The sequence below is a fragment of the Aspergillus ochraceoroseus genome (assembly GCF_002846915.1).
Source record: "Aspergillus ochraceoroseus IBT 24754 chromosome Unknown P175scaffold_2, whole genome shotgun sequence".
Classification (NCBI taxonomy): domain Eukaryota; kingdom Fungi; phylum Ascomycota; class Eurotiomycetes; order Eurotiales; family Aspergillaceae; genus Aspergillus; species Aspergillus ochraceoroseus.
In genome coordinates, this window is record NW_024468477.1 from 3,120,742 (window position 1) to 3,145,866 (window position 25,125).

The 25,125-nt window shown below is 49.5% G+C and overlaps 9 protein-coding genes across 9 annotated transcripts; 6 read left to right on the top strand and 3 right to left on the bottom strand.

Annotated features, from left to right (window-relative positions):
* Positions 1–2: 2 nt before the first annotated feature.
* On the top strand, positions 3–2,766 carry P175DRAFT_0454726 (putative ABC transporter). Its single transcript, XM_040894580.1, has 2 exons — positions 3–759; positions 823–2,766. The coding sequence occupies exons 1-2, from the start codon at positions 24–26 to the stop codon at positions 2,406–2,408; spliced, it is 2,322 nt and encodes a 773-aa protein (XP_040754611.1). The 5' UTR covers positions 3–23; the 3' UTR covers positions 2,409–2,766.
* Positions 2,758–5,077, bottom strand: P175DRAFT_0499768 (exocyst subunit EXO84). The gene is made up of 3 exons (XM_040896808.1): positions 4,636–5,077; positions 3,286–4,567; positions 2,758–3,222 (listed from the first exon to the last, which is right to left on the bottom strand). Exons 1-3 carry the CDS (start codon positions 5,030–5,032, stop codon positions 2,832–2,834), a joined length of 2,070 nt encoding a protein of 689 aa, XP_040754612.1. The 5' UTR covers positions 5,033–5,077; the 3' UTR covers positions 2,758–2,831.
* A 279-nt stretch (positions 5,078–5,356) lies between these two features.
* Positions 5,357–6,030, top strand: P175DRAFT_0530327 (TOM complex receptor protein TOM20; the record flags this gene model as incomplete). The annotated part of the gene is made up of 2 exons (XM_040899778.1): positions 5,357–5,414; positions 5,492–6,030. The coding sequence occupies 2 exons, from the start codon at positions 5,357–5,359 to the stop codon at positions 6,028–6,030; spliced, it is 597 nt and encodes a 198-aa protein (XP_040754613.1).
* A 1,303-nt stretch (positions 6,031–7,333) lies between these two features.
* gel2 (1,3-beta-glucanosyltransferase gel2) lies at positions 7,334–9,258 on the top strand. The gene is made up of 3 exons (XM_040896809.1): positions 7,334–7,640; positions 7,709–7,993; positions 8,049–9,258. Exons 1-3 carry the CDS (start codon positions 7,626–7,628, stop codon positions 8,997–8,999), a joined length of 1,251 nt encoding a protein of 416 aa, XP_040754614.1. The 5' UTR covers positions 7,334–7,625; the 3' UTR covers positions 9,000–9,258.
* A 127-nt stretch (positions 9,259–9,385) lies between these two features.
* On the bottom strand, positions 9,386–13,019 carry P175DRAFT_0454738 (F-box and WD domain protein). Its single transcript, XM_040894581.1, has 2 exons — positions 12,493–13,019; positions 9,386–12,434 (listed from the first exon to the last, which is right to left on the bottom strand). Exons 1-2 carry the CDS (start codon positions 12,827–12,829, stop codon positions 9,406–9,408), a joined length of 3,366 nt encoding a protein of 1,121 aa, XP_040754615.1. The 5' UTR covers positions 12,830–13,019; the 3' UTR covers positions 9,386–9,405.
* Positions 13,020–13,155: 136 nt separating this feature from the next.
* Positions 13,156–16,175, top strand: P175DRAFT_0515156 (MRX complex nuclease subunit). Its single transcript, XM_040898841.1, has 3 exons — positions 13,156–13,428; positions 13,483–15,857; positions 16,045–16,175. The coding sequence occupies exons 1-2, from the start codon at positions 13,413–13,415 to the stop codon at positions 15,846–15,848; spliced, it is 2,382 nt and encodes a 793-aa protein (XP_040754616.1). The 5' UTR covers positions 13,156–13,412; the 3' UTR covers positions 15,849–15,857; positions 16,045–16,175.
* A 1,124-nt stretch (positions 16,176–17,299) lies between these two features.
* On the top strand, positions 17,300–19,203 carry P175DRAFT_0499771 (uncharacterized protein). Its single transcript, XM_040896810.1, has 3 exons — positions 17,300–18,718; positions 18,800–18,869; positions 18,926–19,203. Exons 1-3 carry the CDS (start codon positions 17,419–17,421, stop codon positions 19,083–19,085), a joined length of 1,530 nt encoding a protein of 509 aa, XP_040754617.1. The 5' UTR covers positions 17,300–17,418; the 3' UTR covers positions 19,086–19,203.
* Positions 19,204–19,432: 229 nt separating this feature from the next.
* Positions 19,433–21,708, bottom strand: P175DRAFT_0499772 (fungal specific transcription factor domain-containing protein). The gene is made up of 3 exons (XM_040896811.1): positions 21,109–21,708; positions 20,461–21,057; positions 19,433–20,373 (listed from the first exon to the last, which is right to left on the bottom strand). The coding sequence occupies exons 1-3, from the start codon at positions 21,453–21,455 to the stop codon at positions 19,908–19,910; spliced, it is 1,410 nt and encodes a 469-aa protein (XP_040754618.1). The 5' UTR covers positions 21,456–21,708; the 3' UTR covers positions 19,433–19,907.
* Positions 21,709–22,714: 1,006 nt separating this feature from the next.
* Positions 22,715–23,904, top strand: P175DRAFT_0499774 (uncharacterized protein). The gene has a single exon (XM_040896812.1). It carries the CDS (start codon positions 23,106–23,108, stop codon positions 23,403–23,405), a length of 300 nt encoding a protein of 99 aa, XP_040754619.1. The 5' UTR covers positions 22,715–23,105; the 3' UTR covers positions 23,406–23,904.
* Positions 23,905–25,125: the final 1,221 nt, after the last annotated feature.

The window sequence follows — 25,125 nt, forward strand, 5'->3', positions numbered from 1 at the left end:
GGATTCTTCTTCCCACGGCGACCATGTTGACGATGTTCCGGCTGCGAACGAGGGCTTTGCGTCCTTGGGGCCAATCCCGCCTTGTTCGTTCCGTATCTTCTTCCGCCACCCCTCCGTTAATTCGCATTCAAGACGCTACTTTCTACGAGACCTATCCAACCCCCGAAGACGAGGCCAAAGGCCGCAACCCTCCGCTGTTTCCTCACCTGAATTTTGTCCTTCCATCGAAAGCGACTCCGTCTACCGAAGGAGGGGAAGAGAGCCTCCAGCACTGGGCTGTTATCGGTTCCTCAGGACGAACTCAGTTCCTCGAGATCCTCCGCGGCCAATACCTCTGTCTTCCGCCCACCGCACGCAGTTATCCGTACCTGCTCACAGACGAGATAGCCAAGAAGGATCCCCGGCTGCGATTCTCTGGGAATGCCATCCAATATATTGGGTTTAGCGGTGAGGGATCGGGGGCAATTGGAGGCACGCGGGGCGCGTATTTGAGTGCTCGGTATGAGAGTCTCCGAGAGGAGACCGATTGGACCGTCCGTCAGTATCTCAGGGGCCAGACGTCTTTAAATCCTCTAGAAGAGGAGAAAGAAGGAAATGTGCATAATGAGAAATTCCTCTCCGAGGTCGTCACTGAATTGCGCCTAGAGGAATTGCTGGATATGCCGGTTGCAAATCTGAGCAACGGCCAGACGAGACGGACGCGGATTGCCAAAGCTCTGCTCAGCAAACCGGAGCTTCTCCTTCTGGACGACCCGTTCAGTAAGTTTCTGCCCATCTTTCTATTCCCAAGTATGATTTTTACTGGATTCTGACCTGGAGCAGTGGGCCTGGACCCTGCTACCGTCCGAAGCATCTCGGATCTTCTCCACCGCCTCGCTACCAAGTCGGATCCCCGTCTAGTGCTCTCTCTCCGGGCCCAGGATCCCCTCCCAGATTGGATTACGCATCTCATGGTTCTAGGAAACTCGAACCGCGTGCTCTTGCAAGGACCACGATCTCACGCTGAGTACGTCTTCGACGTATGGTCCAACGTGGCCAAGGTCGCGCATACGAGACGAAAGGACGATGAATATCGGGAGATGTTCCAGCAAGCTAAGGATGATATGGCAGCGGGCTATCTAGACCGTCAGCTCCTGTGGGACCTTGGGTTACTCTCCCACGACGCCAAGGAGGTAGAGCTGCCCCCACCCCGAGGAGGAGAGCCGCTGATTGAAATGGACGGTGTTCGCGTGCAATATGGCGACAAGCCTGTTCTCGGGGACTGGACCCAGAAAGTCAGGGGCGAGAAGCAAGATGGCCTACACTGGACGGTCCGTCGCGGCCAACGCTGGGTCATCCTGGGCGCCAATGGCTCCGGAAAGACCACCCTCCTCTCCCTGATCACTTCCGACCACCCACAAGCGTACGCCTTACCCATCAAACTTTTCGGCCGCTCTCGTCTCCCAGAAGCCGGAAAGCCAGGAATCTCTATCTTCGAACTCCAGTCGCGAATCGGCCACTCCTCCCCAGAGATCCACGCCTTCTTCCCGCGCCAGCTCACCATCCGCCAAGCCATCGAGTCCGCCTTCGCCGAGACCTTCGTCGCGAAACCCACTCTGGATCACGAGCGCGACCTCGACGTCAGCGCCGTGCTCCGATTCTTCAAAGCAGAGCTCGACCCCAACGCGATTGTTACCCTCAAGGAACCCCCTCCTAAGGTTCTCCCGGACCGCTCCCAATTCCCCAAAACTGCCCGTGCCCTCCGCTGGCCCTACATCCCGCTCGACTATGACATCGAATACGCCGACTCCACCACATTCGGCCAGCTCTCTACCACGCAACAGCGCCTCATCCTCTTCCTACGCGCCGTCGTGCACAAACCAGATATTGTCATCCTCGACGAGCCGTTCTCCGGCATGTCCGGCTCCCTCCGGGACAAATGCATCCACTTTCTCGAACTCGGCGAGCAAGTCGGTAACAAGCCATCCACTGCTACCCGACGCGCAGGGTACAAGGGTGAATGGCTCCGCGGATTCAACTCGGATGATTCTTCCTCATCATCTTCATCTTCCTCCTCCTCTTCTTCTTCTTCTTCTTCTTCTTCTTCTTCTTCCCCATCTATCCGCCACCACGGTCTCTCTGACGACCAAGCCCTTATCATGATCAGCCATGTGCGTGAGGAAATCCCCGATAGCGTACGACACTACATGCGTCTTCCGTCCGCAGCACATAAGGGCGACAACACAGCGCTGGACTTCCGCTTCGGATCGCTCAAGTATACGAGTACGCTGAACGACCCGAAGATCTGGGATCTGGCGTGGTCGCCTGCAGAGAAATTCAAGAAGAAGGCCCGGCGGTCGTTCCGTAGGACGGAGGGGTCGGAGACGGAGAAGCTCGATGAGGAGGTTTACGAGTGGTATTCTTTTTAGTGGGGCTGAATTTTTTTTAAAAAAAAAAAACTAGAGAGAGGGAGAGAGAGAGAGAGAAGAAGAGGGAATTGGTGTAAGATACATATACATACTTCCATTAGTCTAGAATGGTTTTTGCGTATAGTGTAGAGTAGAAGATGAGTAAGTATCAAGACCACACACACACTACATACACTCCTCACTTGTGTTTGGTTCTATCAATTGTACATACATTATCTTTGGTTCCCTAATTGGAGGTCACGTCATCTCAAAATTAAGGAGCATTGTATACCGACCAGGATATACTTGATGAGCGAGAATAAAAGCAACATCATAAAAAGAACAAAGGAGAGAGAGAGAAAAAAAAAAAGGGGGGGGGGGGGGGGAACCCAATCCCTTGAACAAAACAGGTTCATATACAATTATATTCCGTCTCTTTCTTTCTTATTCCTTAGGGCCATCAGATAGACCTAATATCAAAGACTCTGAGCGAGTCATCTGCGGTCTGTCGGCTTTCTCTTCGTCCGTCATTTCTAAACCCTTCGCTACCAGATCGCTGAAATCAACACCGACTTCGGCTAGGAGACCAGCCTGCTCGTGCACAACATCGATACATTTCTGCCAAACGGTAGTACCGCGTTGCACGCTGCTTAATTGCCGGGTAAGGAGGGCATTGAATCCATCCAAGTGATGCTTTGCCCATTTGATACAGGCGCTGGTCATCACCGATGGAAAACACTGTTGATAGATGCTGACGGTGTTTTTGATGAGCGTGAAGTAGACGTAGGATATTTGGAATATGTAAAGCGGGAGGTCGCCTTCGAATATGCATGCGCTAAATGATTCCAGTCAGCATAGGGGTTTTTTTTTGTAAAAAAAAAAACAAGGAGCAATATACCGGATTCGTTTCGAAATAACATCCGATCGCGCGTTCAGGTAGACTTCCCGAGCCTGATCCTCGAAGCCCAGACGAGTAAGCCAAGTGACATTAGTCTTTGTCGATGTGGGGAATGAGTGAGTGTCGACTAGAGATCGAGATAACACACCCGCTAGCTTGGCGGCTCGCTCGTCGACCTTCGCATTGATCACCTCCTGAGCAACGGTATTTCCTTTCAGCCCCCGGGCGAGCTTTCGTAGCCGCTCGATATTGGACACAGCTTCCTCAGATCGCTGGAGGGCAATATCGATATCAAGCTCATCCACCTGGCTATCAACCCACCGCAGATTTTGTTGCTTGCCGTCGACGTCAATCCGGACCTCGGGGCGATCGCGTAAGGTCTCTTTATTTTCGTAAGGCTCTGGGGTTGGTGCGTAGGTGGAATTCCTTGAGTTCATGTAGCCAAGCGACTCGGTATTCTTGCCAGCTGCCTCTGTTTCAGAGCGCAGTGTCCGTCGAAGATCCTCCACAGTCTTGCGAAACGTAGCGAGAAGATCAATTTTCGCCGAACTACTCCGTTTATCATGGCGATATGTGAACGGCTTTGAGCCCACGCGGACGTTAATGGCATTTGAAATGCCACGGTCCTCAGCATTTTCGCGAACGGGCCCGGCGCCGAGGTTAGCACCTAGATCAATCATGTCGACGTCTTGAAGCGGCCAGCACTCTTCAGCAACAAGCTTCGTGGGAACAGGGCCGCGATGGTTCGACTTGCTCTGGTCGACTCGTTTCCGCTTTTTGGCTGCCACCAAGAGATGGTCATTGAGAAGCACAATGTGAACAGGCCGTCTCGGTTTCCACGTCGCAGAGTCTAGCTCGACCCAGTTTCCCGTCTCCAGGACAATATGCCGACCAGGAACCATGGGAAGAAACTTTTGCGATCCCTCCACGGTCTTCCACAAGGTCTGAAGCTGAACGTTCCACATGCTCTCAAGATTGGCGACGGAGCTGCGGTTGGCATTTCGCTTGGGTAGCCGCTCGTCTACTGTAGGGGACATGGGGTTTGGTGCATTGCCGATAGTTGTCTGTCCTAAAGCGGTGGTGAGCTCAGCCATCAAGGCCCGAAGAGTCCTCATTTCCCCCTTGAGTTTGTCGGCCTCCTGGCTGATCCTGATGAATTGGGTACGGTTTTGATACACATTTTGTTGGAGATCGGTCGACGTTCGGTTCTTCACTTTTTTCAAACTCTGCTGGTACTGTCTGATCTCTTCCTCCGAGGCGTTGGCGAGTAGATTGGCGACATCTGGATTTGGACAACCAACATTTAGCATACCTTGGATGATCTGGTTTCTTCGCATACTAGATACTCACATCGATCGACTGGCAAGCTTGGATCCCTCAATGCAGTCAGATCAACTTCCGGGGGCCCAGATGATTCTGCAGACGGTTTCGTGCTCGCCTGGGGAGGACTGAGACCTGCAAAGGCGGCGGGAACCTGGGGTACACTAGGAACCGGGGGAGCAGCTCCGGAATCGAATTCTGGGGCCTGGTTGAATCGGGTGGAATATCTGCGCTTCACTAGATCTGACGTCGCATCCTTTGAGGAGGCATATTCTTGCGAACTTGGGACTAAGGAAGCAGCCGTAGTCGAGCTAGGAGCGATGTCTGTATGGGTCGGGGGCAGCGGGCCGGAGATGGGTTTCGGGGCACTGATCTGAGGACGAGGACGGCGCGACTTGCTGCGAAGGGTTAACCCTCGAGCTTCCATGATGTGGGATGAGAGGATGAGGGGATGAAACAGGCAGCAGTGACGAGGAGCGAGAGAGAGAGAGAGAGAGAGAGAGATACGTTGTTGCGTTGGGCGTCTCAAGCGGGACAGAAACGCCGAGGCCGGAACAACAATGATCCTGGCAGTCAAAAATTATCCCCATCGCGGGTTCCGTACTCCACGAATATCATCGGTTTCTTCCATCCTATTTGGAGTCGCTTGTGATTACAAAGGAGCGTGTTTCGTGATCTTTCTTTCATTTTTTGGAGGGGAATTACTCGTGTCAATTCTCTACTTTTTGATTTAATCTACATTTTCGTCGCCATGAAGACCTCAACACTCGTCGCCGCCTCTGCTGGCACAATCATTACCGGCCTTTTGGGTAAGACCCTGATGATACCGAACTTCTCTCTGGCGGATACCGACGGATACTAATTCCCCTCGCTTGTTGCCCCGTAGCTTATGCCGTGTACTTCGACCACAAGAGACAGACTGACCCCGAATTCCGAAAAGCCTTGAAGAAGAACAACCGACGACTGGCGCGTGCTGTTCAGGAGGAGGCGGAAGCCCAGGGAGCCATGGAGCGTGAAATTATCAAGAAGGTCGTCCAGCAGGCCAAGGATGAGGGCTTCCCGACAGATCTTGAAGAGAAGGAGGCCTACTTCATGGGCCAGGTCGCCAAGGGTGAGGGTCTCTGTGCTGAAGGTATGTTTCTCCCTCTGATGGCTGCGATGAGGTCATCAGAAGTCCCCAAGATTTTGTATCTGCGATTCACATACCAACCCATAGGGTCTGCAGACAAGATCGAAGCTGCGTTGGCCTTCTACAAGGCTCTTAAGGTTTACCCTCAACCCAAGGACCTGATCTCCATATATGACAAGACCGTCCCCAAGGAGGTCTTGGAGGTTCTGGCCGAGATGGTGGCCATGGATGCTGGCCTGAAGCTCGGCTCTTTCACTAGCGAGAGCGGCAGTGTTGACGGCCATGGTGTCGAGTAAGACGGTGCCATGACCTTGGACTCTGCGCCCTCGCTTGTCCGCCCACCTCTTTTCCGCATAAGACCCTTGGCCGCTCAGACGTGTTTCGCTTGCATTTCCGGCTCACGCTAGGCCGTGACCGAGTCATCACTTAAATGGGCCTTTCTCTCGCATCACCATCCTCATGCTGGGCGTTGACAACCTCTCCACTACCTTTTCTTCGTTTTCGTGTATATTTGCATCGTGCCCTTGGCCCTTCCTCCTCCGACGTGGCGGCCCAGCTTGGTATTTTCTCGGCGCCATGACTTTGTGCTATCTATTGTTTGTTTTATTTATCTCTTTTTATTTATTTCATTTCTCTCTTGATTTCTTCACCCCTTTCTCCAGACCCCCTTCAGGGGGTATCGGACTGTATTCTAAAGAGCTTGCAGTTTAGAGATAGTACTATATGTTGCAGGATAAAAATTGATGTTTTAATGGACAGAAACGATTTTCCCGGCCAATTCTTTTTTAAATATTAAGAAGTAATTGCCCTAGGGTTCTGAGCTGAATTCACGTGGTCAGATATGAAATCTCACAAATCTCTCTCACTTCCCCATCTCACACCCTCTCTGTCTTTAGTTCTTCAACCTCTCCGACTTCAAGGGTCATGGCATAACTACGGGGCAGCATTTCCATCGCACCGCCGTCGACTGAAGCCCCCACTCTAGGGCCAATAACCTCCCTAATGAATATCACTTCTCTGGAGAGTGGAGGCGCCGGTTGGCTGCTAGTCCCTGACGCTCCCCCCGCCCAGCGCCCTAGTCTTGAATATCGTTTAATTAATGGACGGGGACAATTGTCCGCACGATGTTTGGGTTTCAACTGAGACTCTCTAATTCTGTGACAATCTCACCCAAAGAAAGCGAGAGATTTCGTTGAGGGGGTTGGCCCGCTGCTTGTACTTAATTAAAGTCGCACTCTCCAGCCGTCGTTGCCTTCTCGCCTCTCTTCTCTGCTCCCTGCTTCTTCATCCATACGCTTTTTATTTACATCTATTTCTTCTTCCTCTTCTTCTTCTCACACTCGTTCCTTCCGTGTTTGTTCAGGGTCCTATCTCCGGCTATCGTCACTCTTTTGATTGCCGCTATTCAGGGTCTTCCAGGGGGAGAACCCGTCCAATCGTTCAACTAGCCTATATCATCATATCTTAACGGACATTTTAAGCGTGGACTGAAATTTCTCATATAACTATCCAAAATGCTTACTGTCGGTTTCTCTATCGTCTACGTTGCGCCTCTGCAGAGAAACACCAACACTAATTGCTGTCGCAGTACGCCCGTCTCTTCGCCGCGCTCTGCGCTCTCGCAAGCACTGCCAATGCTGTAACGCCCCTAGAGATTAAAGGAAAGGATTTTGTCAACAGCAAAACTGGAGATCGGTTCCAGATTTTGGGTGTCGAGTAAGGATCTACTACTTTTCCTAGGGATATTCGACCATATTGCTTCTTGGAGAAAGCGGTGGTGTTGATCTTTGTTTTACTTCGCAACAGTTACCAGCCCGGTGGTTCTTCTGGCTTCGACGGAAAGAGTGACCCTCTGACTGATCCTGATGCTTGTTTGCGTGATGCTGCTCTCATGCAACGTCTGGGTGTAAGGCTCTCGGGACAACAACTCGGTCTATTTCTATGTGATCTGGGCTAATGCGCCCAACCAACTAGGTGAACACCATCCGCATTTACAACCTCGCCCCTGGCCTCAACCACGATGAGTGCGTCTCTATCTTTAATGCTGCCGGTATTTATATGATTCTCGACGTCAACTCTCCCCTCTACCCGGGATACATCGACCGCTCCGCCCCATGGACCACTTACACGGAATACTACTTTACCCAGGTCTTTGGTGTTATTGAGTCCTTCAAGGACTATCCTAACACACTCGCTTTCTTCGCTGGTAATGAGGTGATCAACGAGGATAGTGTCGAGCAGGTCCCTCAGTACATCCGCGTATGTTGTTGGCCATTGAATTATGTTGATCATAACGAACCTAACCCAATTTTAGGCCGTTCAACGTGACATGAAGGAGTACATCGCCAAGCACCTTACCCGTTCCATTCCTGTCGGTTACTCTGCTGCTGATGTCCGCCCTATCCTGATGGACACTTTGAACTACTTCATGTGCGAGGATGAGGACTCCACGACCTCCTCCTCCGATTTCTTCGGTCTCAACTCGTACTCCTGGTGCGGAAAATCTTCCTACACCAAGAGCGGCTACGACGTCTTGACTGAGGACTTCCGCAACGCGTCTCTCCCCGTTTTCTTCTCTGAGTATGGTTGCAACGCGGTGAAACCACGTGTCTTCACTGAAGTGGAGGCCATTTATGGTGAAGACATGACTCAGGCTTTCTCCGGCGGACTGGTCTACGAATGGACCCAGGAAGCCAACGAATATGGCTTGGTCCAAATCAACTCCAACGGCACTGTCACGCTCCTCATCGACTATGATAACCTGATGACTCAGTACAACAAGCTCGACATGAGCCGTATTGCAGCCTCTAACGCCACTCAGACTTCTGTTAAGCCCGTTACTTGTAGCGCAAGCCTTATCCAGAACAGCACCTTCAGCACCAACTTCACCCTGCCTGCCAAGCCTCCTGGTGTCCAGGACATGATTGACAACGGTCTTACCAACATTACCGCCGGATCGCTCGTCAGTGTCAAGTCCCAGACTATCCCCACGACTATCTACGACTACAATGGCCAGGAAATCACCGACATCAAACTGAATGTCCTGTCTAGCGATGAATCCAACACCCCTGGCTCGAACCCCTCCGGCTCGACCAGCTCAAGTGGTAACAGTACCAGTAGCAGCAGTAGCACCAGCACCAGCACCAGCACCACCAAGGGTACAAGCAGCGGTAGTGATCACAACGCTGGTGGTAAGCTGCATGTTCCCTTCATGGGTTTGGTGACGGGTGCTGCTACTATGTTGGCGTTCTTCATGATGCTGTAATTATGTTGACCTGAATTCTTTTTTCCGCTTTTCTTGTCACTGTGCCCTTCTCTTTGATCTCTCCCTCTCTCTATTTCATTCTTAGGAAATGCCCTGTTTCTCTTCGTCGATTCATACTTGTGCATACTTTTTTTTCTCTCCTGGTGTGACTATGAATAGATCTTACCTTACATACATCATATGCTCTACCCGACAAGTCAACACCAGTAATAAATTTTTAGATGTGCAATATTAAATTCTTCTAATTGTCTTCTACAATACCAGGAATGTCAAGGGAAAGTGGAATAAACATAACTTAGTTATAAGGCATTGTTTATTAAGCATATGTTAGTTAGTTACAGAACGCGCGACTATTGAATAATGTATAGCACGAAGACGACAAGGTCAAAAAAAAAAAACACATAATTTACCACACCACCCGAGTCTTGCCTTTGTTTTTGGGGGACCGCGATCCCACAGGAAGTGTGGGAAACTCCTCGTCCTGCTCATATGATTGATCGCCAGGCTGGTTCTCTACAAGACTCAACTGGATGGCAAAATCCAGGTCATCGAGCTCTTGCTGTCGACTGCTCTCTGCATTTGTGGGTTCAGGCGGAGAAAAAGAGCTCGTATTAGATTGAGACCCGTTTGAATACTTAATAGGGATGCTCTTTACAGGTTCGAACGAGCTAGGGGTGTCAAGGAGACTCAAGCGAATTGCTTCCGCAAGGTCTGGATCGAGATCTTCCTCGACAGTATCGTCGTATGGAGAAGACGCCGAGGAGAAGTCATCGGGCACAAACGAACTATCATGCGGGCCGATGGTATCGCTGGGAGAGGTGCTGATGACTGAACCTTCCGCAAGTTCACCTCGTTTCATCGCTTCGCTGCTATACGCTTCTTGACTCAACATCTGAGCATAGGCTAGTAGTTCTTCCTCGCTGACATCTGGACCTAGAAGGTCAATGCCAAAACGATTGCTTAGATGTGCTTTCTCTTTCTGATCGGCGACGATTTGTCGTTCCATCTCAACTTTCTCGTCCTCGATATGCTCTTTAAGTGCTCCACGGCCACTGTTATTAAAGCGTTGGCCATTGGCCGCGTTATTGCTGCCTCGCTGGGTATGACGGAGCCGCCGTTTGTTACTCTTATACTGGTCTGCAGCAGAGGAGCTGTAAGACCAGTAACGGAGATGTGTTCCTAAAGCAACCATTCCTCTGAGGTTGGTAGGATCGGGGTCAAGGCATATGGCTCCTGTTGCATAGTAATTGTTTCCAATTCCATGCATAGAAGCCTCAGCCTGAACAAGGCGTCGGCGAGCACGTGAGGAGAAGCGAGAATTGATCGTTCGAATTGGACGGGTAGTAGAGGCAAGAGGATCCCAAGCTTGAACTAGTCCGTCATTCCCACCATGAACCAGGTACAAGGAGGTTAGAGCAACACACGACACTTGAGGTGAGTCCGTATAAATGACGCGTATTGGAGCAACCGAATTAATGATCTCCGGATTCTTCGACGTGGGAGACCGAATATCCCAGACAAAGACGGATCCGGTGGCTGTCCCAATAGCCATGTATCGCCCACGTTGTCCTGGTATGTCAGACACACCAGAAGAACGTTCCATATGGGGGAGAGGCGATGACACAGCCGATGACGGGGCGGAACTGCCTGCCATTCCTAAGAGGAGATCCTCGTCAAACGTTATTAGCGCGTAGGTAGACATATCTAAAGCGCTTGTGGTGATCTGTAGAGACTTCCGACCGTCGAAGTGGAGATTCGAAATATGCCACACAGTATTCGAGGGAGTGCACACGGGCTCATTGAGCCTAGCAGAGGCGCGAGACGGAGGGGAGCTGCTTTCAACAGAGGGAAGAGCCGGTGGATTGGCAGGGCCACCGAAGATTGAGGTTGGAATAGCATTTGAAGCAGCGGGAGTGTTGAAACCCAAAGTAACTGCCTGCAAGTGGGAAGGTGAAAACTTTCGAGTATACCTCTGAATTGTTGCTTTCTCATTTTCCCCATCACCGCGTTGGATCACAATAATTGACTCGCCAGCGCCATAACCATCGTCACCCGCAAAGTCAACTTGGAGATCACGCCTCATATCCCAGCCCTCACACACCTTGCGAAAGTGTTTAGGCTTGAAAGATAGAAACTGCTCAATCTCTTTTGTTTCAGCAGAAATCTGGTCTTCACCTAGTCTCATCGAGTCCGATGACGACCTCGGACTGTAGCTGCCGTCGACCAATTCACGATTGAAAGGGTCCGGGCGCGCGGTTCGCCTACTAATTTCAACCAATTCCCAGCGCACACTGCGGCCTGTCTTCCAAGCCAACTGGTCAGCTTCCTCAGGAGTCATATTAGTCGACACGGGATCGTTTTGTCTAGGTAGATCAGAAAGATAAAATATCTCTCCTAATGCATTGAGAACCACTGCCCACGCGCGTCGACGGACACATCGGTTTTGGGAATATGTGTCATCCACAGCGATCGCAACGATAGGAACACCTGGACTGAGAACCCATCGAGCAGTGATTTGGCCTCTTTCAAATCGCCTCTCATAGGCCGGATGAGGCCCGAGGGCGTACGCAGTCAGGACACCTGAGGAAGAGCCGGACAGTATCCCAATTAATCCGCCAGTCATTTTGAGAATGTCCGAAGATTTTGCGATCCAGACAGCAGTGACGGCAGTGGTTATCTGATTGACAGCAGGAATACCAAGTTCGGGATGCGAACCCAACTCCGTGATCCCTAAAAACCTTCCCCGTTGCTCAGCTGTCGATAGGAAATAGCCACGTCCTTGGGGGCATGCTTCGCCATAAACCATACCGAATGGCTGACTAACATCCATACGGTTGGGCATACCAACAAGGTTACCAGACCCTAGCCCATACTGTGCTTCGCCGGGGAACATGTCGGTAAAGTGGCGGAAGAAATGGTGGTCAGACAAGCCCCATGTGCCAACCTTCACGGCGGATGGGTCGCTGGCGGACGAACTACCTTGTTCCGACGCCCCATGAATAAAAAGAGGCTCTTTCTTGGCTGAATCGCCCCCAAAAGTGCCGTTGAGATGGCTAACAGGAAATAGGAGCTGAGAGGTGTAGGTCGCGATCGCGCTACCATTCCGGATAGTTGCAGATCGAACAGTACCATACTTCTTGGACACACCAAATTGTGCTGGTTTGCCCCGGGAAAGCGATCGCAACAGGCGGGTTCTTAGGATATACTCGCTTCTCCAGGATGCCAGCGCAGTCAACCTGGAGAAGTATCGCTTATCGGACGTCAATCGGTCGGGGGACTTGGAATCCTCCGAGCCATAAGGGCCGGGGAAGTACCGAGAGAAGGCGATTCTCCACGCATGAGGGGTAGTAACGAGACTGTGGAACCGACGGGACACAAGCGCAATAGATGACAAAGATGCGGGGGGTAAGTGGGAGAGAATGTGAGTTAAGACCTCTGGCATGGGCTTGTTAGGCACATGACGCTATGAGAAGTGGTGATTGGACAAGCGTACCATTGGGGAACGTATCCAGAGAAAAGTTGGACTCCTTTGAGGAAGGGATTACGATGAAACCGTAGTCCGATTGCCTTGGATATGTTTCAAATGCAGCACTCTCATACTGACTGACCCGATCAACAGCCGGTGACGATTGAGCTGACCTTAGGAGTGATACGTCCCGCACTGGTGAGTCAGGGACATCGGGGTCGTCTCCAGCGTCTTCGGGAAGACGGCCAGAGACTCGATAGTCACCATAAAGATCATTTCCATGCTGGGTAGGGTGTAGAAGGTCTTCCGAGGATGGATCTACTGTATGAGGACGATTGAGAACGTCAGAAGGCTCTGATTGCATAAAAAGTGATCGCGGGGTAACTGGTGAAGCGGAGGCGACTGAACCAGGGACAAGAGCTGGATCAGTCGGAATAAAAGAGGTATGCGCGAAGTTGCGGGAGCGTGTGGTAAAAGCGATACTTGTGACTGAACGTCCGATGGCTAGGAAGAGGAGAGAAAAGAGAGAAAGAGAGAAAGAGGGAGGAGTTGGGAGGGTGGGAGATGAAGGGAAAATATCGGGATTTGGCGGCTCCTGAAGGTTTCGCGCTGCAGTCACGTGGTCACGCGCCGTGGCGGCGAAAAGCGTGTCTGGAAGAAGCACCAACAGAGGATTCGAGATACGATCTCAGGGGAGGCCTTCTGTTGGGTTTTTCTTTTTACATAATAATGGTTATGTGAAGAAAAGGATAGAGGGTGCTCTCTCCGATCCCAGAATTCAATTATTTCCTTTTGGTCTCTGTCGTTATTTTCCCAGGCAGCAGCAGCATCTCCCGAGGTCGATGATTGACTACCTAACGCGAACTTGACTATTCAACCCCGAACTTCTTCTCTCTTTTGTCATTCATAGTTCCATCTTGGATGACTATCCGACCACAGTGATTGAAATGGCCGAACTTGGAGGTGAGTTTCTGATAGTGAACAAATTCCAAGCTATCGTATACTCATGCCACGCAGACGCGGAAACGATCCGCATCCTGGTCTCGACTGACAACCATGTTGGATATAATGAACGAGACCCTATCCGAGGGGATGACAGCTGGAAAAGCTTCCACGAAGTGATGTGTTTAGCCACGAAGCATGATGTGGATATGGTCCTTTTGGCAGGCGACCTTTTCCATGAGAATAAACCTTCACGGAAGTCCATGTACCAAGTGATGCGCTCAATGCGCATGAACTGTCTTGGTGACAAGCCCTGTGAGCTAGAGTTTCTCAGTGATGCTAGTGAAAACTTCCAGGGAGCATTCAACCATGTGAATTACGAGGACATGGATATCAACGTCGCTATCCCTATCTTTTCCATTCACGGTAACCATGATGACCCGTCTGGAGAGGGTCACCTGGCCGCTTTGGATATCCTACAGGTGTCTGGATTGATCAATTACTACGGACGGACTCCAGAATCGGATAATATCCAGATCAAGCCCGTCCTGCTACAGAAAGGTCGAACTAAGTTGGCATTGTATGGAATGAGTAACGTCCGAGATGAACGATTGTTTCGCACTTTCCGTGACGGCAAGGTGAAATTCTTCCGACCATCAATACAAAAGGATGATTGGTATAATCTAATTTGTGTCCATCAAAATCATCACGCTTACACAGAGACTGGATATCTCCCGGAAAACTTTCTCCCAGAGTTTCTGGACCTTGTGGTCTGGGGCCACGAGCACGAATGCTTGATTAATCCTCGTATCAACCCCGAGACCAAGTTCCGCGTTATGCAACCGGGCTCGTCCGTTGCGACATCCCTGGTGCCGGGTGAAGCTGTGCCGAAACATGTGGCAATTTTGAGTATCACTGGCAAGGAGATGAAATGCGAACCAATCCGGCTCAAGTCAGTGCGTCCGTTTGTGATGAAAGAGATAGTCCTCTCGGAAGAGAAAGGTGCACAGAAATTAGCCCGAAAAGAGAACAATCGAACCGAAGTGACACGTTTCCTTATGACGATTGTCGAGGAGCTTATCGAGGAAGCCAAAGCGGAATGGCTAGAAATGCAAGACGGGGCAGCAGATGACGAGGAGCTGGAAATACCACTACCATTAGTAAGACTTCGTGTGGAAATATCTACGCCAGAAGGCGGCAGCTATGACTGCGAAAACCCGCAGCGGTTCTCCAATCGGTTCGTGGGCAAGGTTGCCAACGTCAACGACGTGGTACAGTTTTACCGCAAGAAGAAAGCCGCTACTACGAGTACAGGCCGGAAGAAGGGGAATGAGGTCGAAGAAACGTCCATATCACATCTTACGGCCTTGGATACCGTGAAAGTTGAACAACTGGTGCAGGAATTCCTCGCGTCACAGTCCCTATCCATTCTTCCACAAAATTCTTTTGGGGACGCTGTTGCGCAGTTTATCGACAAAGATGACAAACACGCGATGGAAATGTTTGTCAACGATTCTCTTGACGGCCAAATTAAACACCTGCTATCTCTCGACCGTGATAGCGAGACGGAGGAAGATGCTACGCCGCAGAGCTCCCTGCAGCAAGCCATGGAGAAATACCGGTCCCAAATGGAGGAGATGTTCTCCAAGGGCGTTAAGAAACGCTCTCGAGGGAAGAAGCGATTCAAACCCAAACCCGACGGGTGGGACAGCGAATTCGACGGTTCCTGGGAAGATCAACCAGGCGCACTGATCCACTCTGATAACGAGGGGGGCAATTCCCCTGACGACAAGGACGGTGCCGAGCCGGCCACCGGACGATCCACGACTTCCACCCGTGGCCGCGGTCGTGGTAGAGGAGGGACAGCTGCAGCCACCCGGAAAGCAGGCACTACGACGAAGAAAAGTGCACCTACGAAAACAACGCGGGCTCGCGGCCGTCGCGCCGTCTCTGACGAAGAAGAAGAAGAAAAAGAACACGAAGACCACGACGTGGTCATGATAGACGATGACGACGATGACAACAACCAACCCCAACCGCTCTCCGATATCGAGGAAGACTCCGACTCCCAAGCCCTATTTGTCAAACAACCGGCCTCGAAATCTCGCAAAGGTAAGGGGGGCAGCACCACTACTAATACTACGACCACAACAAGAACAACCAGCCAGCGCCAATCGAAACGCTCGGTGCCATCTCCTGCTTCCTCGAATACCGTGGGTGGGACAGCTGCACGCAAACCAAGAGGAGCAGCAGGCAAACAAACACAGTTGACGCTGGATTTTGTCGGGTCTCAATCTAGTGCGCGTGGGTCTACAGCCGCGAGTAGTAATACGAGATCCATGCGGCCGAATCGGACCACTCGAAGTGTCAGTGTTCTGAGTGAGGACGTTGATGATAGTGATGGATTTGAGCCGATGCCGAGTAGTCGACGGAGGAGGTAGATAATACTTGTAAGTGTTCAATTTGCATCACTTGGTAGGACCCCCCAGGTGACTACCTAGGGACGTGTTTGTTAGATTGCTCTCATGATGAACTAAGGGGAAAGTTCATTATAATAACAATCAAATCAAATCAATACTGAATTCTTTTACAAACAAAACTCCAAGAAAAGTCACAAGACTAAACAGCTTCCATCAGCACATACCCCCGGATTCCATCTGCCCGAGAAAGCGAGTCATCCGGCCCCAGTTAGAATCACCCAGTAGAACGAGGGAACGACAAGAAGGACCAATGGAATCTAGTAGGATAGGAGAAGAGCATCTCCAGCGGAAGCTTGGAAATAAGCTCCTACCGGAAACAAGGATCTAGTGCAGCCAGTCAGTCTCCAGGATTCCGCTCGAGAGCCCTTTGTCGATCGACGCGGGGTTAAGGGAAGAGTTGCGCAAGGGGTTCGAGATGTCCCAGATTGGAGATGCGTGGCTGTCGGTCCAAAGGAAAGCTAGGTAGCTTTTCGAGAAAATGGTAATGTGTGTGTGTGTGTGTGTAGAGAGTACCAAAGATGAGATGAGATATGCGTACGGAGGTACCTACTCGTTAAGAAAGAAGAGCTGACCTCGTGATGTGATTTCTCATATGCAGATTGTAGCTGGATATCCACGGATTTTCGTCTCCAGCGGGGCTCCCTATTTCTAATGTCCACGGGGGAAAGTTACTTGTATCTTGATTATGATCAGTTTGGTCAGCAAACATGCAACTTGAACAGTCTGTCAGTCCCCCAGAATTAATGACAGATCTCGTCGTGCCGCAGTGGATCACTAGTATTAGCTTTGCAATCAACAACAAACCTGACGTGGGGGGGGGAAGGATTCCCGCTTGCCCGTTGAAGAAGCTAATTGTTCTTACGGAGTGCCTTCCTCCGTAAATTACATACCGGAGTAGATCCACTTTTATGGATTGTGGAGTTCAATCATAATAAATTAGACATGTACAGACTCCAGAGTACTGTAGGGGGAGGAGTATTTCTACGGTTTTTCTCATAATAAATCAGTACTCGTGGAGACCGGAATAGTTCCGCTGATTGATCCCAGTACTAATATTTTGGTACCTAGCTACTAGGTACCTAGGTAATGCAGGTAAGATTACAGTAAATCCAGAGTTGGTCCCTGTCAGCCCTTTGATTGGTTCTTTCCAGCAGGATCCCCGCATGATCGCCTTGGGTCGCAAGTGGAGGTAACCTTGCACAATTACACTAGTATCCATCCAGTAATATATTACCGGGGTTCGTATGAGGAGACGGTAAATTACCACCAGCCTTGGGTTCGGAAGTACCTATACAATTACAGGCGGTCTCCGTTTCGGTCCCAATTATCCCTTCCCCTCTTTTGCTCTGGTCATATTAGAACTCACCTTTCTCCTCTTCGTTTCTTCTCTTCATCTTTTCTCTTCCTCTCTATCTATCTCTCTTTCTTTTATTATCAGTGATACCCCTCTCCTCTCCGTCTCCTTCTTCTCACATCCCCTTCCTTTTCATAATGTCTCTCTTCAGTACCATTGAAACCCCCATCGTTCAATATGAGCAGCCTCTTGGCCTGTATGACCTTGTCCCTACCCCCTCTTTTCCCGCCATGTCTGTTGTGTTGCCTTGGGACTAACCTCCTTTCTACATCTAGGTTCATCAACAATGAGTTCGTAAAAGGCTCCGAAGGCAAGACCTTCGAGACTATCAACCCCACTAGCGAGAAGCCAATCATTGCCGTCCATGAGGCCAACGAGAAGGATGTCGACATTGCTGTTGCTGCTGCTCGCGCTGCCTTCGAGGGGCCCTGGCGCCAGGTCACCCCATCTGAGCGTGGCCTTCTACTCTATAAACTCGCGGATTTGATGGAGCGCGACAGTGACACCCTTGCGGCCATCGAATCCCTCGACAACGGCAAGGCCTTCACGATGGCCAAGGTGGATGTTGCGAACTCCATCGGTTGCCTGCGCTACTATGCCGGCTGGGCCGACAAGATTCACGGCCAGACTATTGACACCAACAGCGAGTCCCTTGTCTACACTCGTCACGAGCCCATCGGGGTTTGCGGCCAGATTATCCCCTGGAACTTCCCACTTCTGATGTGGTCCTGGAAGATTGGTCCTGCCATTGCTGCCGGTAACACGGTCGTTCTCAAGAGCGCGGAGCAGACCCCCCTCTCGGCTCTCTACGCTGCGAAGTTGGTCAAGGCCGCTGGCTTCCCTCCTGGTGTCGTTAACATCCTGTCCGGTTTCGGCCGTGTTGCTGGTGCCGCCATCTCCAGCCACATGGACATTGACAAGGTTGCCTTCACAGGATCCACCCTGGTTGGTCGGACGATCCTCCAGGCGGCTGCAAAGAGCAACCTGAAGAAGGTCACCCTCGAGCTGGGTGGCAAATCCCCCAACATTGTCTTCGACGACGCTGACATTGACAATGCCATCTCGTGGTCCAACTTTGGTATCTTCTTCAACCATGGCCAGTGCTGCTGCGCCGGATCGCGTATCCTCGTGCAGGAGGGTATCTACGACAAGTTCGTTCAGCGCTTCAAGGAGCGTGCTGCCCAGAACAAGCTAGGCAACCCCTTCGAGTTGGACACTTTCCAGGGTCCTCAGGTCTCGCAGCTCCAATTCGACCGGATCATGGAGTACATCAACCACGGCAAGCAGGCGGGTGCTACCGTTGCGGTGGGTGGTGAGCGCCACGGCAATGAGGGATACTTCATCCAGCCCACCGTGTTCACCGATGTCACTCCGGACATGAAGATCGCCCAGGAGGAGATCTTCGGCCCGGTTGTGACTGTCCTCAAGTTCAAGGATGAGGCGGAAGCCATCAAGATTGGCAACAGCACCGAATACGGTAAGACTCATCATCGAGTTATTCAATCCTTTTGAGAAAATCCCTCCTCCTAACGTGTCATAAAAAAAAAAAACAAAAAAGGTCTCGCTGCCGCTGTCCACACCAAGAACGTCAACACTGCTATCCGTGTGTCAAATGCTCTCAAAGCTGGGTCAGTACCCACCCATCCTTTCTCCCCAAGATGAACTACAGACTAACCGCCAGCAGCACCGTATGGATCAACAACTATAACATGCTGACCTACCAGGCTCCCTTTGGCGGATTCAAGCAGTCTGGTATCGGTCGTGAGCTTGGCTCCTACGCCCTCGAGAACTACACACAGGTCAAGACTGTGCATTACCGCCTGGGAGACGCCCTCTTTGCTTAAAAATACAGAATGACCTCATAATGCGGTATATATGGCGTACTGGATATCGTCCTGTTGAAATAAAATAAAAATAAAAATAAAAAATAAAAATTTTAAAAAAAAAAAAATTTAAAAGAAAGAAGAAATTAGTTACCCATTTCTACCACTTACTCTCACCCAAATATGACTTCACGATTACTCCGTACTATTATGGGTCCTTGTTATTTATTCCTGATTCTATTCGTATGTCGGGTTTCCGAAACCGTCTTTCGCCATCCAACCATGACGTCACCATCCATCCCCGTTGAAAGCCCCGCCCATCCCCCCGTAAAAAAAAAAAAAGAAAAAAAAAAAAAAAAAAAAAAACCAGTGGTACGTAGTTGAAAACTCCAATCTGTTGCGTGTACATGTATGTACCTAGTAGGTGAATATACCATTTCTTTTTGTTCTACGGAGTAAGTCAAGTACTAACTATGTCGGTCAGTCAGTCAGTCAGTCATGCATGGTCGGGTACGTAGTAAATCCCCACAGATTTTCTCACTCGTTGTACCGGAGGATATTTACCCCGAGACAAGACGAGATGCAAAAGACAAGGCAGCCAGGCAGGAATGGGATAATATCAGTCCGGAAGGATCAGACTAAGTACCTAACTAAAGATTACTAGGTACCTAGGACTAGGTAACTAAGTAGGATTCACTTGGTTGTCTCGGATCTATGTAACTAATGATAGGTATGGCTGACGCTCCTCGCTCGGGTCGCATAACAAACAAACAACCAACCAGCCAGCCAGCCAGCCAGCCAGCCAACCCTAGCTGTCAAAACACCGGTACTAGAATATAGAAATCATCCGTCGACAAACGGGAACCTGTCCCATAATGATAACTCCATGCCTTCCCACCCGAGGAAAGGAGATGACAGTGCTACGGCGTCGAAAAGATTGGTTGAACCTCCCGGATCTACATATGGACCGACGCGATCGGTTTGGGAACCCTCGGAGGAACAGGCTGCCGTGGTGGCGTCCATGCTTCCCTGGCCTTGCGGGGAATTGTTACGCAGATTCAAGCTAAAAATCTTGCTAACGTACTTCTTATCTGGGACCGGGGTTTCTCGCAGGCGCTGGCGCTGTTCATCAATAGCGTTCCGCAGAAGGCTGAGGATTTCATAGTAATGCGCGGCCTGGGCGGATTGCTGCGAGAGCTCACGCAGTATTTCCAGGGCACCGTTGAAAGTGTCCTCGAGGGTTGTGTCTACCTCTTTTTGTGAGAACATAGAGAACCCTGGGACTAAGGCAGCAGCAAACACGAGAGCTCTTTATGAAATATTAGTCAAACATTTAAAAAAAAAATCTTCGAGAAAAAAAAAGAAAAGAAAAGAACGAAAGAAAAGATCTACGTACTTTAAAATGCACATATTTCCTAGCAGCAGGCGAGACTGATGTACCTCCAAACAGGTTTGTATCATGTATAATGCTGATTCCACGCAGGCGTTGGCTAGCCGTGTGTGGGTGGGATCCTCGAGAAACGTCTCCTCCGGTATGATTCCTGGGGAGTCTTGGTGCAATCGTGCGAGGCGAACGCCCAACACTGATATCAAAAATGGCCGCGTTACTATAATTACTGCGAAATGATAAGTGCAGGCGACATGAAGACTCCCAATGATATGCTCCTGAGCGGCTAAACTTTCTGGGTCCGTGCTGGGAGAAGACAACAAATATTCGGGTAAGTCATTACTCCATTGTTTGAGCTTCTCGAGTAATGACTCTGCGACTTCGGTTGAAGCAGCCTTTTCGTGATATACCCGAACAACAATATCGTCAAGAATCCGGGACATGTAATAGGAAGCAACAAGACTATCATCTATATCTCTACCCGACTTTAGTGTGTTGGTGGCGCTGTCTGCTATGTCCGAGGGTAAATTCGCTGTTGCGGGCGGTCGTCCAAGAATTGAGCTAACAAGGAGGTCCAATGTGCAGAGGCTCATCCATACTCGAGCCCTAGAAAACTGTGAGTAGTGGATATAAGAGGATTTTCTAGAATAGACTTGCCTTTTCTGTTGCTCATCGATGTTTACAGAGTTTTGATCAGCAAAATGGAGGCCTAAAGCAGCTGCTGCTCTAGCAGCAACCCCCAAATACATAAAAGCGGCATTTCGGCGGCAGGCACCTAGCATATAGAATGACATCAAGATAAATAGGCGCACCATTTCTAGACTAGGATTCACTAGCATGCTAGCAAATGCTATTCGCTGTGCACGAGCAAAATAGTAACGGTCTACTTGCGTGAGTGTCGCTTCATGCTTTGAAGCCTGTGCGCCTATTGCAATCAAAATATCTCTTAGTGCTAGGGTTGTTTTGGGGGAGGTTTCTCTATTTGGACTTGGCCCTTGTAGCATTTGGTCTAATTCCAAATCAGATAGAACGTTGAGAAAACCGCTCACCTAGATCATAGTACCTCGTCAGAATACCAGACCCACCACTTCATTCCTAGGGGATGGAAAGTCAACCTACGGCAATGCGATAGGTTTGAATATAATTTTGTTCCTGGCTGAAATCAAGGTCATCATCGATTGGTGGGGGGGTTTCATGGGGCGTTTCCGTCTCAAGCATATCCTCACTTTTGACATTGTGCGAGAACTGAGAAGGGCCGATATGTTGTGTGACCGTATCCCTAAGTAGCTGCAAGAAAGACAGTGATGCAGCCCTACCGACGTACACTATATTGAAACTTAGGTTGATTCTAAACCACTTCAAACTTAATTCAGGCGTCAGGTTTACCTACCTCGTTCGCCCTGCAGGCTCCGCAACATGCGCGAATGGGTTTTATGTAGAGCCCCTGGTTTTTCAGGGGAACCGGTAGGTAGGACTGGACGTGCATCAGAGAGAGGCCCCGATGCGATTCCCGTCCCATGTCCCGGGTCTAAGGCACCGGGGATGCTCGGCACCTTACATGGATGGCTAGATTGATGCTGGGCGGAGGTGGGATTCGAGCGTCGGAACGGGACACAAGTGGCTGCACGACCAGTGCGGACACATTTTGAGCACGGAAAGGTCCCACTGCAGCGCTTTTTGGAAGCACGACACGCGAGACAAGCCTCCGGAGCCCGAAGACGATTAGCAGGAAGGACCTTCGGTCGCGGCATCGGGGGAAGCAAAACCCTCAAACAATGGAGTACTTCAGATCATAGTTTACAGAGTAGAGATGATGGCTGATCCTCTAAGAGGAGAAGACTGCCGGAGCAATTAACAGCTAGTAGTTGCGACGAGCTTGTTAATCACGGGGCAGGGATAGGAAGATGTCAAACTGGATACCGCTAGGATTCGCTTCAATGGTGGTTTGGTTGCAGGTCAGGTCAGCTGCAGTCCCTCGGGCCGAGATAGCTTATGTAATGGGTCTTGCATCACGTGTTTGGGGTCTGGCCCGAGCTAGGTAATGGTTAGTTAACTTTGAAAACTTTTACATTAGTTGGTTAGTTGTAATTTGAAAAGAATCGCTTGCCTTTGGTAAATAATCTAGAGTATATTCTATAATGCTTTATATATATAATAATAAGAATTAGATTACATCCCAACATTGGTTGACGGAAGAATGGCGGCCAAAAAAGGCAGTCTGTCGGTGCTGTTTTAAGCACCCTTCGTGTCCAATAGGATAAACAACCAGGAAACTGCTGACTAATGGGCCATACCCAATCAAACTCTACCTATCACGCTCCATTTTCAAGTGTCTCGGTCATTCCAGATAGAGCCCTGACACCAAGGCAAAGACAGCGAGTCCTTAGATTTAGCAATATTTAAAGAATAACCGCTGAGGAAATGATGGAGCTGAAAGCCAGATGATTTAATACCACTTATTCAAGTATTAGGATAGCTGGAGATGCTGGATCATTATGGCTCACAATCAAGACTGCCCAGGTGGCTTTTGTTGGTCACCTCAATATATATAACTACCGGTACCTACCTAGGTATATATATAAAGATTGACACGACAACTGATTTGCTGCTTGACACCAATTGCGCTTCTCCCGCAGATATGATGATCCCAATCGATGCTTACTTCTAGATACTGGAGATATCAAGGAGATTTGAACCGACGAAACATCATTGTTTCCTCCTTCAACCCAGTTCAGATTGTCGTTGTGGACTGGGAGCAAGCGGGATGGTATCCGGATTACTGGGAATATTCCAAAGCTTGCTTTACCTGCCGGTATGAGGATGAGTGGCGCAAGGATTTTATCGACAAAGTTTCGCAACCTCGAACGGACGTGTACTTCGTTTTTTTCCGATTATACCCTGGCGATGGGCGCCGTTTAACTCTTACGTTCTGCAGGTATTATAATAAGGCCTGAATGAGGAAGAACAGCAAATACAAGGAGAGGCCTATCGTATGACTAAATTCAAACAGCTCCGTTAGTTATACATCGGTTTTGCCATATATTTTGTTTGTCATTTGGCCCAATAATCTGCCATATTGAAAACAGTGTGCTGGGAGGCCCGATTACATCTCTTCTCAGCATCTGTGTCCAGGCTGCCATGCCAATCCCCGCATCCGTGACTGATAGGCCGTGGTCCTGATTAGGAAGAGATCGTTGTCTTCCTGATAAGGAAAGTCCAACCCTATACGAATGATTACTCCGTACGAAGTACTGTGGAAAAGATTCTGAATGTCTAACTCGAAACAGCACTGTGGAGAACCCGCTGTTGTTAGTTGAGCGCCGAGACTAAATTGGCATATATGTTGAGCTGCTGAGCATACCTAGAAATGTGTTGTATTAACATGCCAAGATTTTGGAGCGGTCAATTGCAACTGTTATGTAATAGCAAGGGAATAGTTACCCACAAAAAAGCTCTTATTCATGATGCAAGAATGCACGTAATAATATTTGGTAATACTAACTGAAGAACTGGAGCTTCTAGAAGCAGTGGAGCTGCGAGAGTTTTTCCTCCCCCTCTGATTGGGCCAGAGTTGAAAAAGTTTTCACTCAAACAAGGCAAACAGCACATGACCTCGCTTGCTACTAGCGCCCTTTGAGTTTCTCCCCAATTATAAAAGGCGCTCGAATCCCATTCATTTAGAAAATCAAGCGACTCTACGTATGTTCTCCTACCCCCTACATTGGGATTCCTCCAATCCCAATCATTTGGAAATGAACATTCACTAACAATCTCAACAGTTCAAAGAATCACTTTAGAGTAGACGTCCCTCATTGAGCTCTTCTAAAGAGCCACACCCCCAACCCTTGTTGATGACTTTTATGTCCTCGATGCCCTAAAGTGAAACCGTGTTTACTTCCGCCTCGACCTTGCATTCCTGGGCTCCCGATACGATCTGTCTGACAGACTTGTTCCGGGTTTCCGGTTTGCTTTATGGTCCAGGGAGTGGTGATGATCTTGACCTTTTCCTGACGTCTGACTTCGGTCGGTCGGATTTGGTGGGTGTCGAGGAGGTCTGAAAGGCTTTTCCTTTATTCATTTCACCTTGATGTTGGTGGATGGGTTGAGGATGGAAGTATTGGGAATCCTTTTTTATAGTCTTATAGCAATAATATGAAAATTCATATCTTCATGATATTATATCATCAATAGTAAGACAAGACTAGTTTTTCCCAAGTAGTACACTACCAGTATTAGTATCACTACTGATATAGGAAACTTTGTCGATAAAATCCTTGCGCCACTCATCCTGATTTTCCGCACTCTGGGCCACACCTATTTACTGCTTACAGTGAACCCATAATGGTCTCCAAGTTAGCACGATCTTTGCTATATCTTGTTCTGATCTTTGTGAAGTCTTTAATGCTATCACGATCGGCAGATGTTTCTGGAATATAGTTTTTCCATCCGGCGACTGATAACATAGGGACTCAGTGTGCTGCCTGTTGTTCTTTAATTCAGTCACTCAATCATATCAGTCAACAGTCCTGCACTGGAAGAGTTTGCACGATCCACCATGGCCCACACATCTGCTGCCACACTTGAAAAAAAAAAAAGGGAATAATAATAGTTAATATTGGCCTAGTAGGATGATTCACATTAACAGAATTCTAGCTTGATTTTATTTGGTCTGGC

Bases quoted from the DNA above. Each gene is read 5' to 3' on its own strand.
- P175DRAFT_0454726 (XM_040894580.1), top strand. From the start codon at position 24: ATGTTGACGATGTTCCGGCTGCGAACGAGGGCTTTGCGTCCTTGGGGC. The intron at 760-822 runs GTAAGTTTCTGC...GACCTGGAGCAG, and splicing joins CCTTCTGGACGACCCGTTCA to TGGGCCTGGACCCTGCTACC.
- P175DRAFT_0499768 (XM_040896808.1), bottom strand. From the start codon at position 5,032: ATGGAAGCTCGAGGGTTAACCCTTCGCAGCAAGTCGCGCCGTCCTCGT. The intron at 4,568-4,635 runs GTGAGTATCTAG...GTCCAAATCCAG, and splicing joins AAGCTTGCCAGTCGATCGAT to ATGTCGCCAATCTACTCGCC. The intron at 3,223-3,285 runs GTATATTGCTCC...GGAATCATTTAG, and splicing joins GTTATTTCGAAACGAATCCG to CGCATGCATATTCGAAGGCG.
- gel2 (XM_040896809.1), top strand. The intron at 7,994-8,048 runs GTATGTTGTTGG...ACCCAATTTTAG, and splicing joins AGGTCCCTCAGTACATCCGC to GCCGTTCAACGTGACATGAA.
- P175DRAFT_0454738 (XM_040894581.1), bottom strand. From the start codon at position 12,829: ATGCAATCAGAGCCTTCTGACGTTCTCAATCGTCCTCATACAGTAGAT. The intron at 12,435-12,492 runs GTACGCTTGTCC...AGCCCATGCCAG, and splicing joins TCTGGATACGTTCCCCAATG to AGGTCTTAACTCACATTCTC.
- P175DRAFT_0499771 (XM_040896810.1), top strand. From the start codon at position 17,419: ATGAGCAGCCTCTTGGCCTGTATGACCTTGTCCCTACCCCCTCTTTTC. The intron at 18,719-18,799 runs GTAAGACTCATC...AAAACAAAAAAG, and splicing joins TGGCAACAGCACCGAATACG to GTCTCGCTGCCGCTGTCCAC. The intron at 18,870-18,925 runs GTCAGTACCCAC...AACCGCCAGCAG, and splicing joins TCAAATGCTCTCAAAGCTGG to CACCGTATGGATCAACAACT.
- P175DRAFT_0499772 (XM_040896811.1), bottom strand. From the start codon at position 21,455: ATGCTACAAGGGCCAAGTCCAAATAGAGAAACCTCCCCCAAAACAACC. The intron at 21,058-21,108 runs GCAAGTCTATTC...ACAGTTTTCTAG, and splicing joins ATCGATGAGCAACAGAAAAG to GGCTCGAGTATGGATGAGCC. The intron at 20,374-20,460 runs GTACGTAGATCT...TATTTCATAAAG, and splicing joins GGAAATATGTGCATTTTAAA to AGCTCTCGTGTTTGCTGCTG.
- P175DRAFT_0499774 (XM_040896812.1), top strand. From the start codon at position 23,106: ATGCTTACTTCTAGATACTGGAGATATCAAGGAGATTTGAACCGACGA.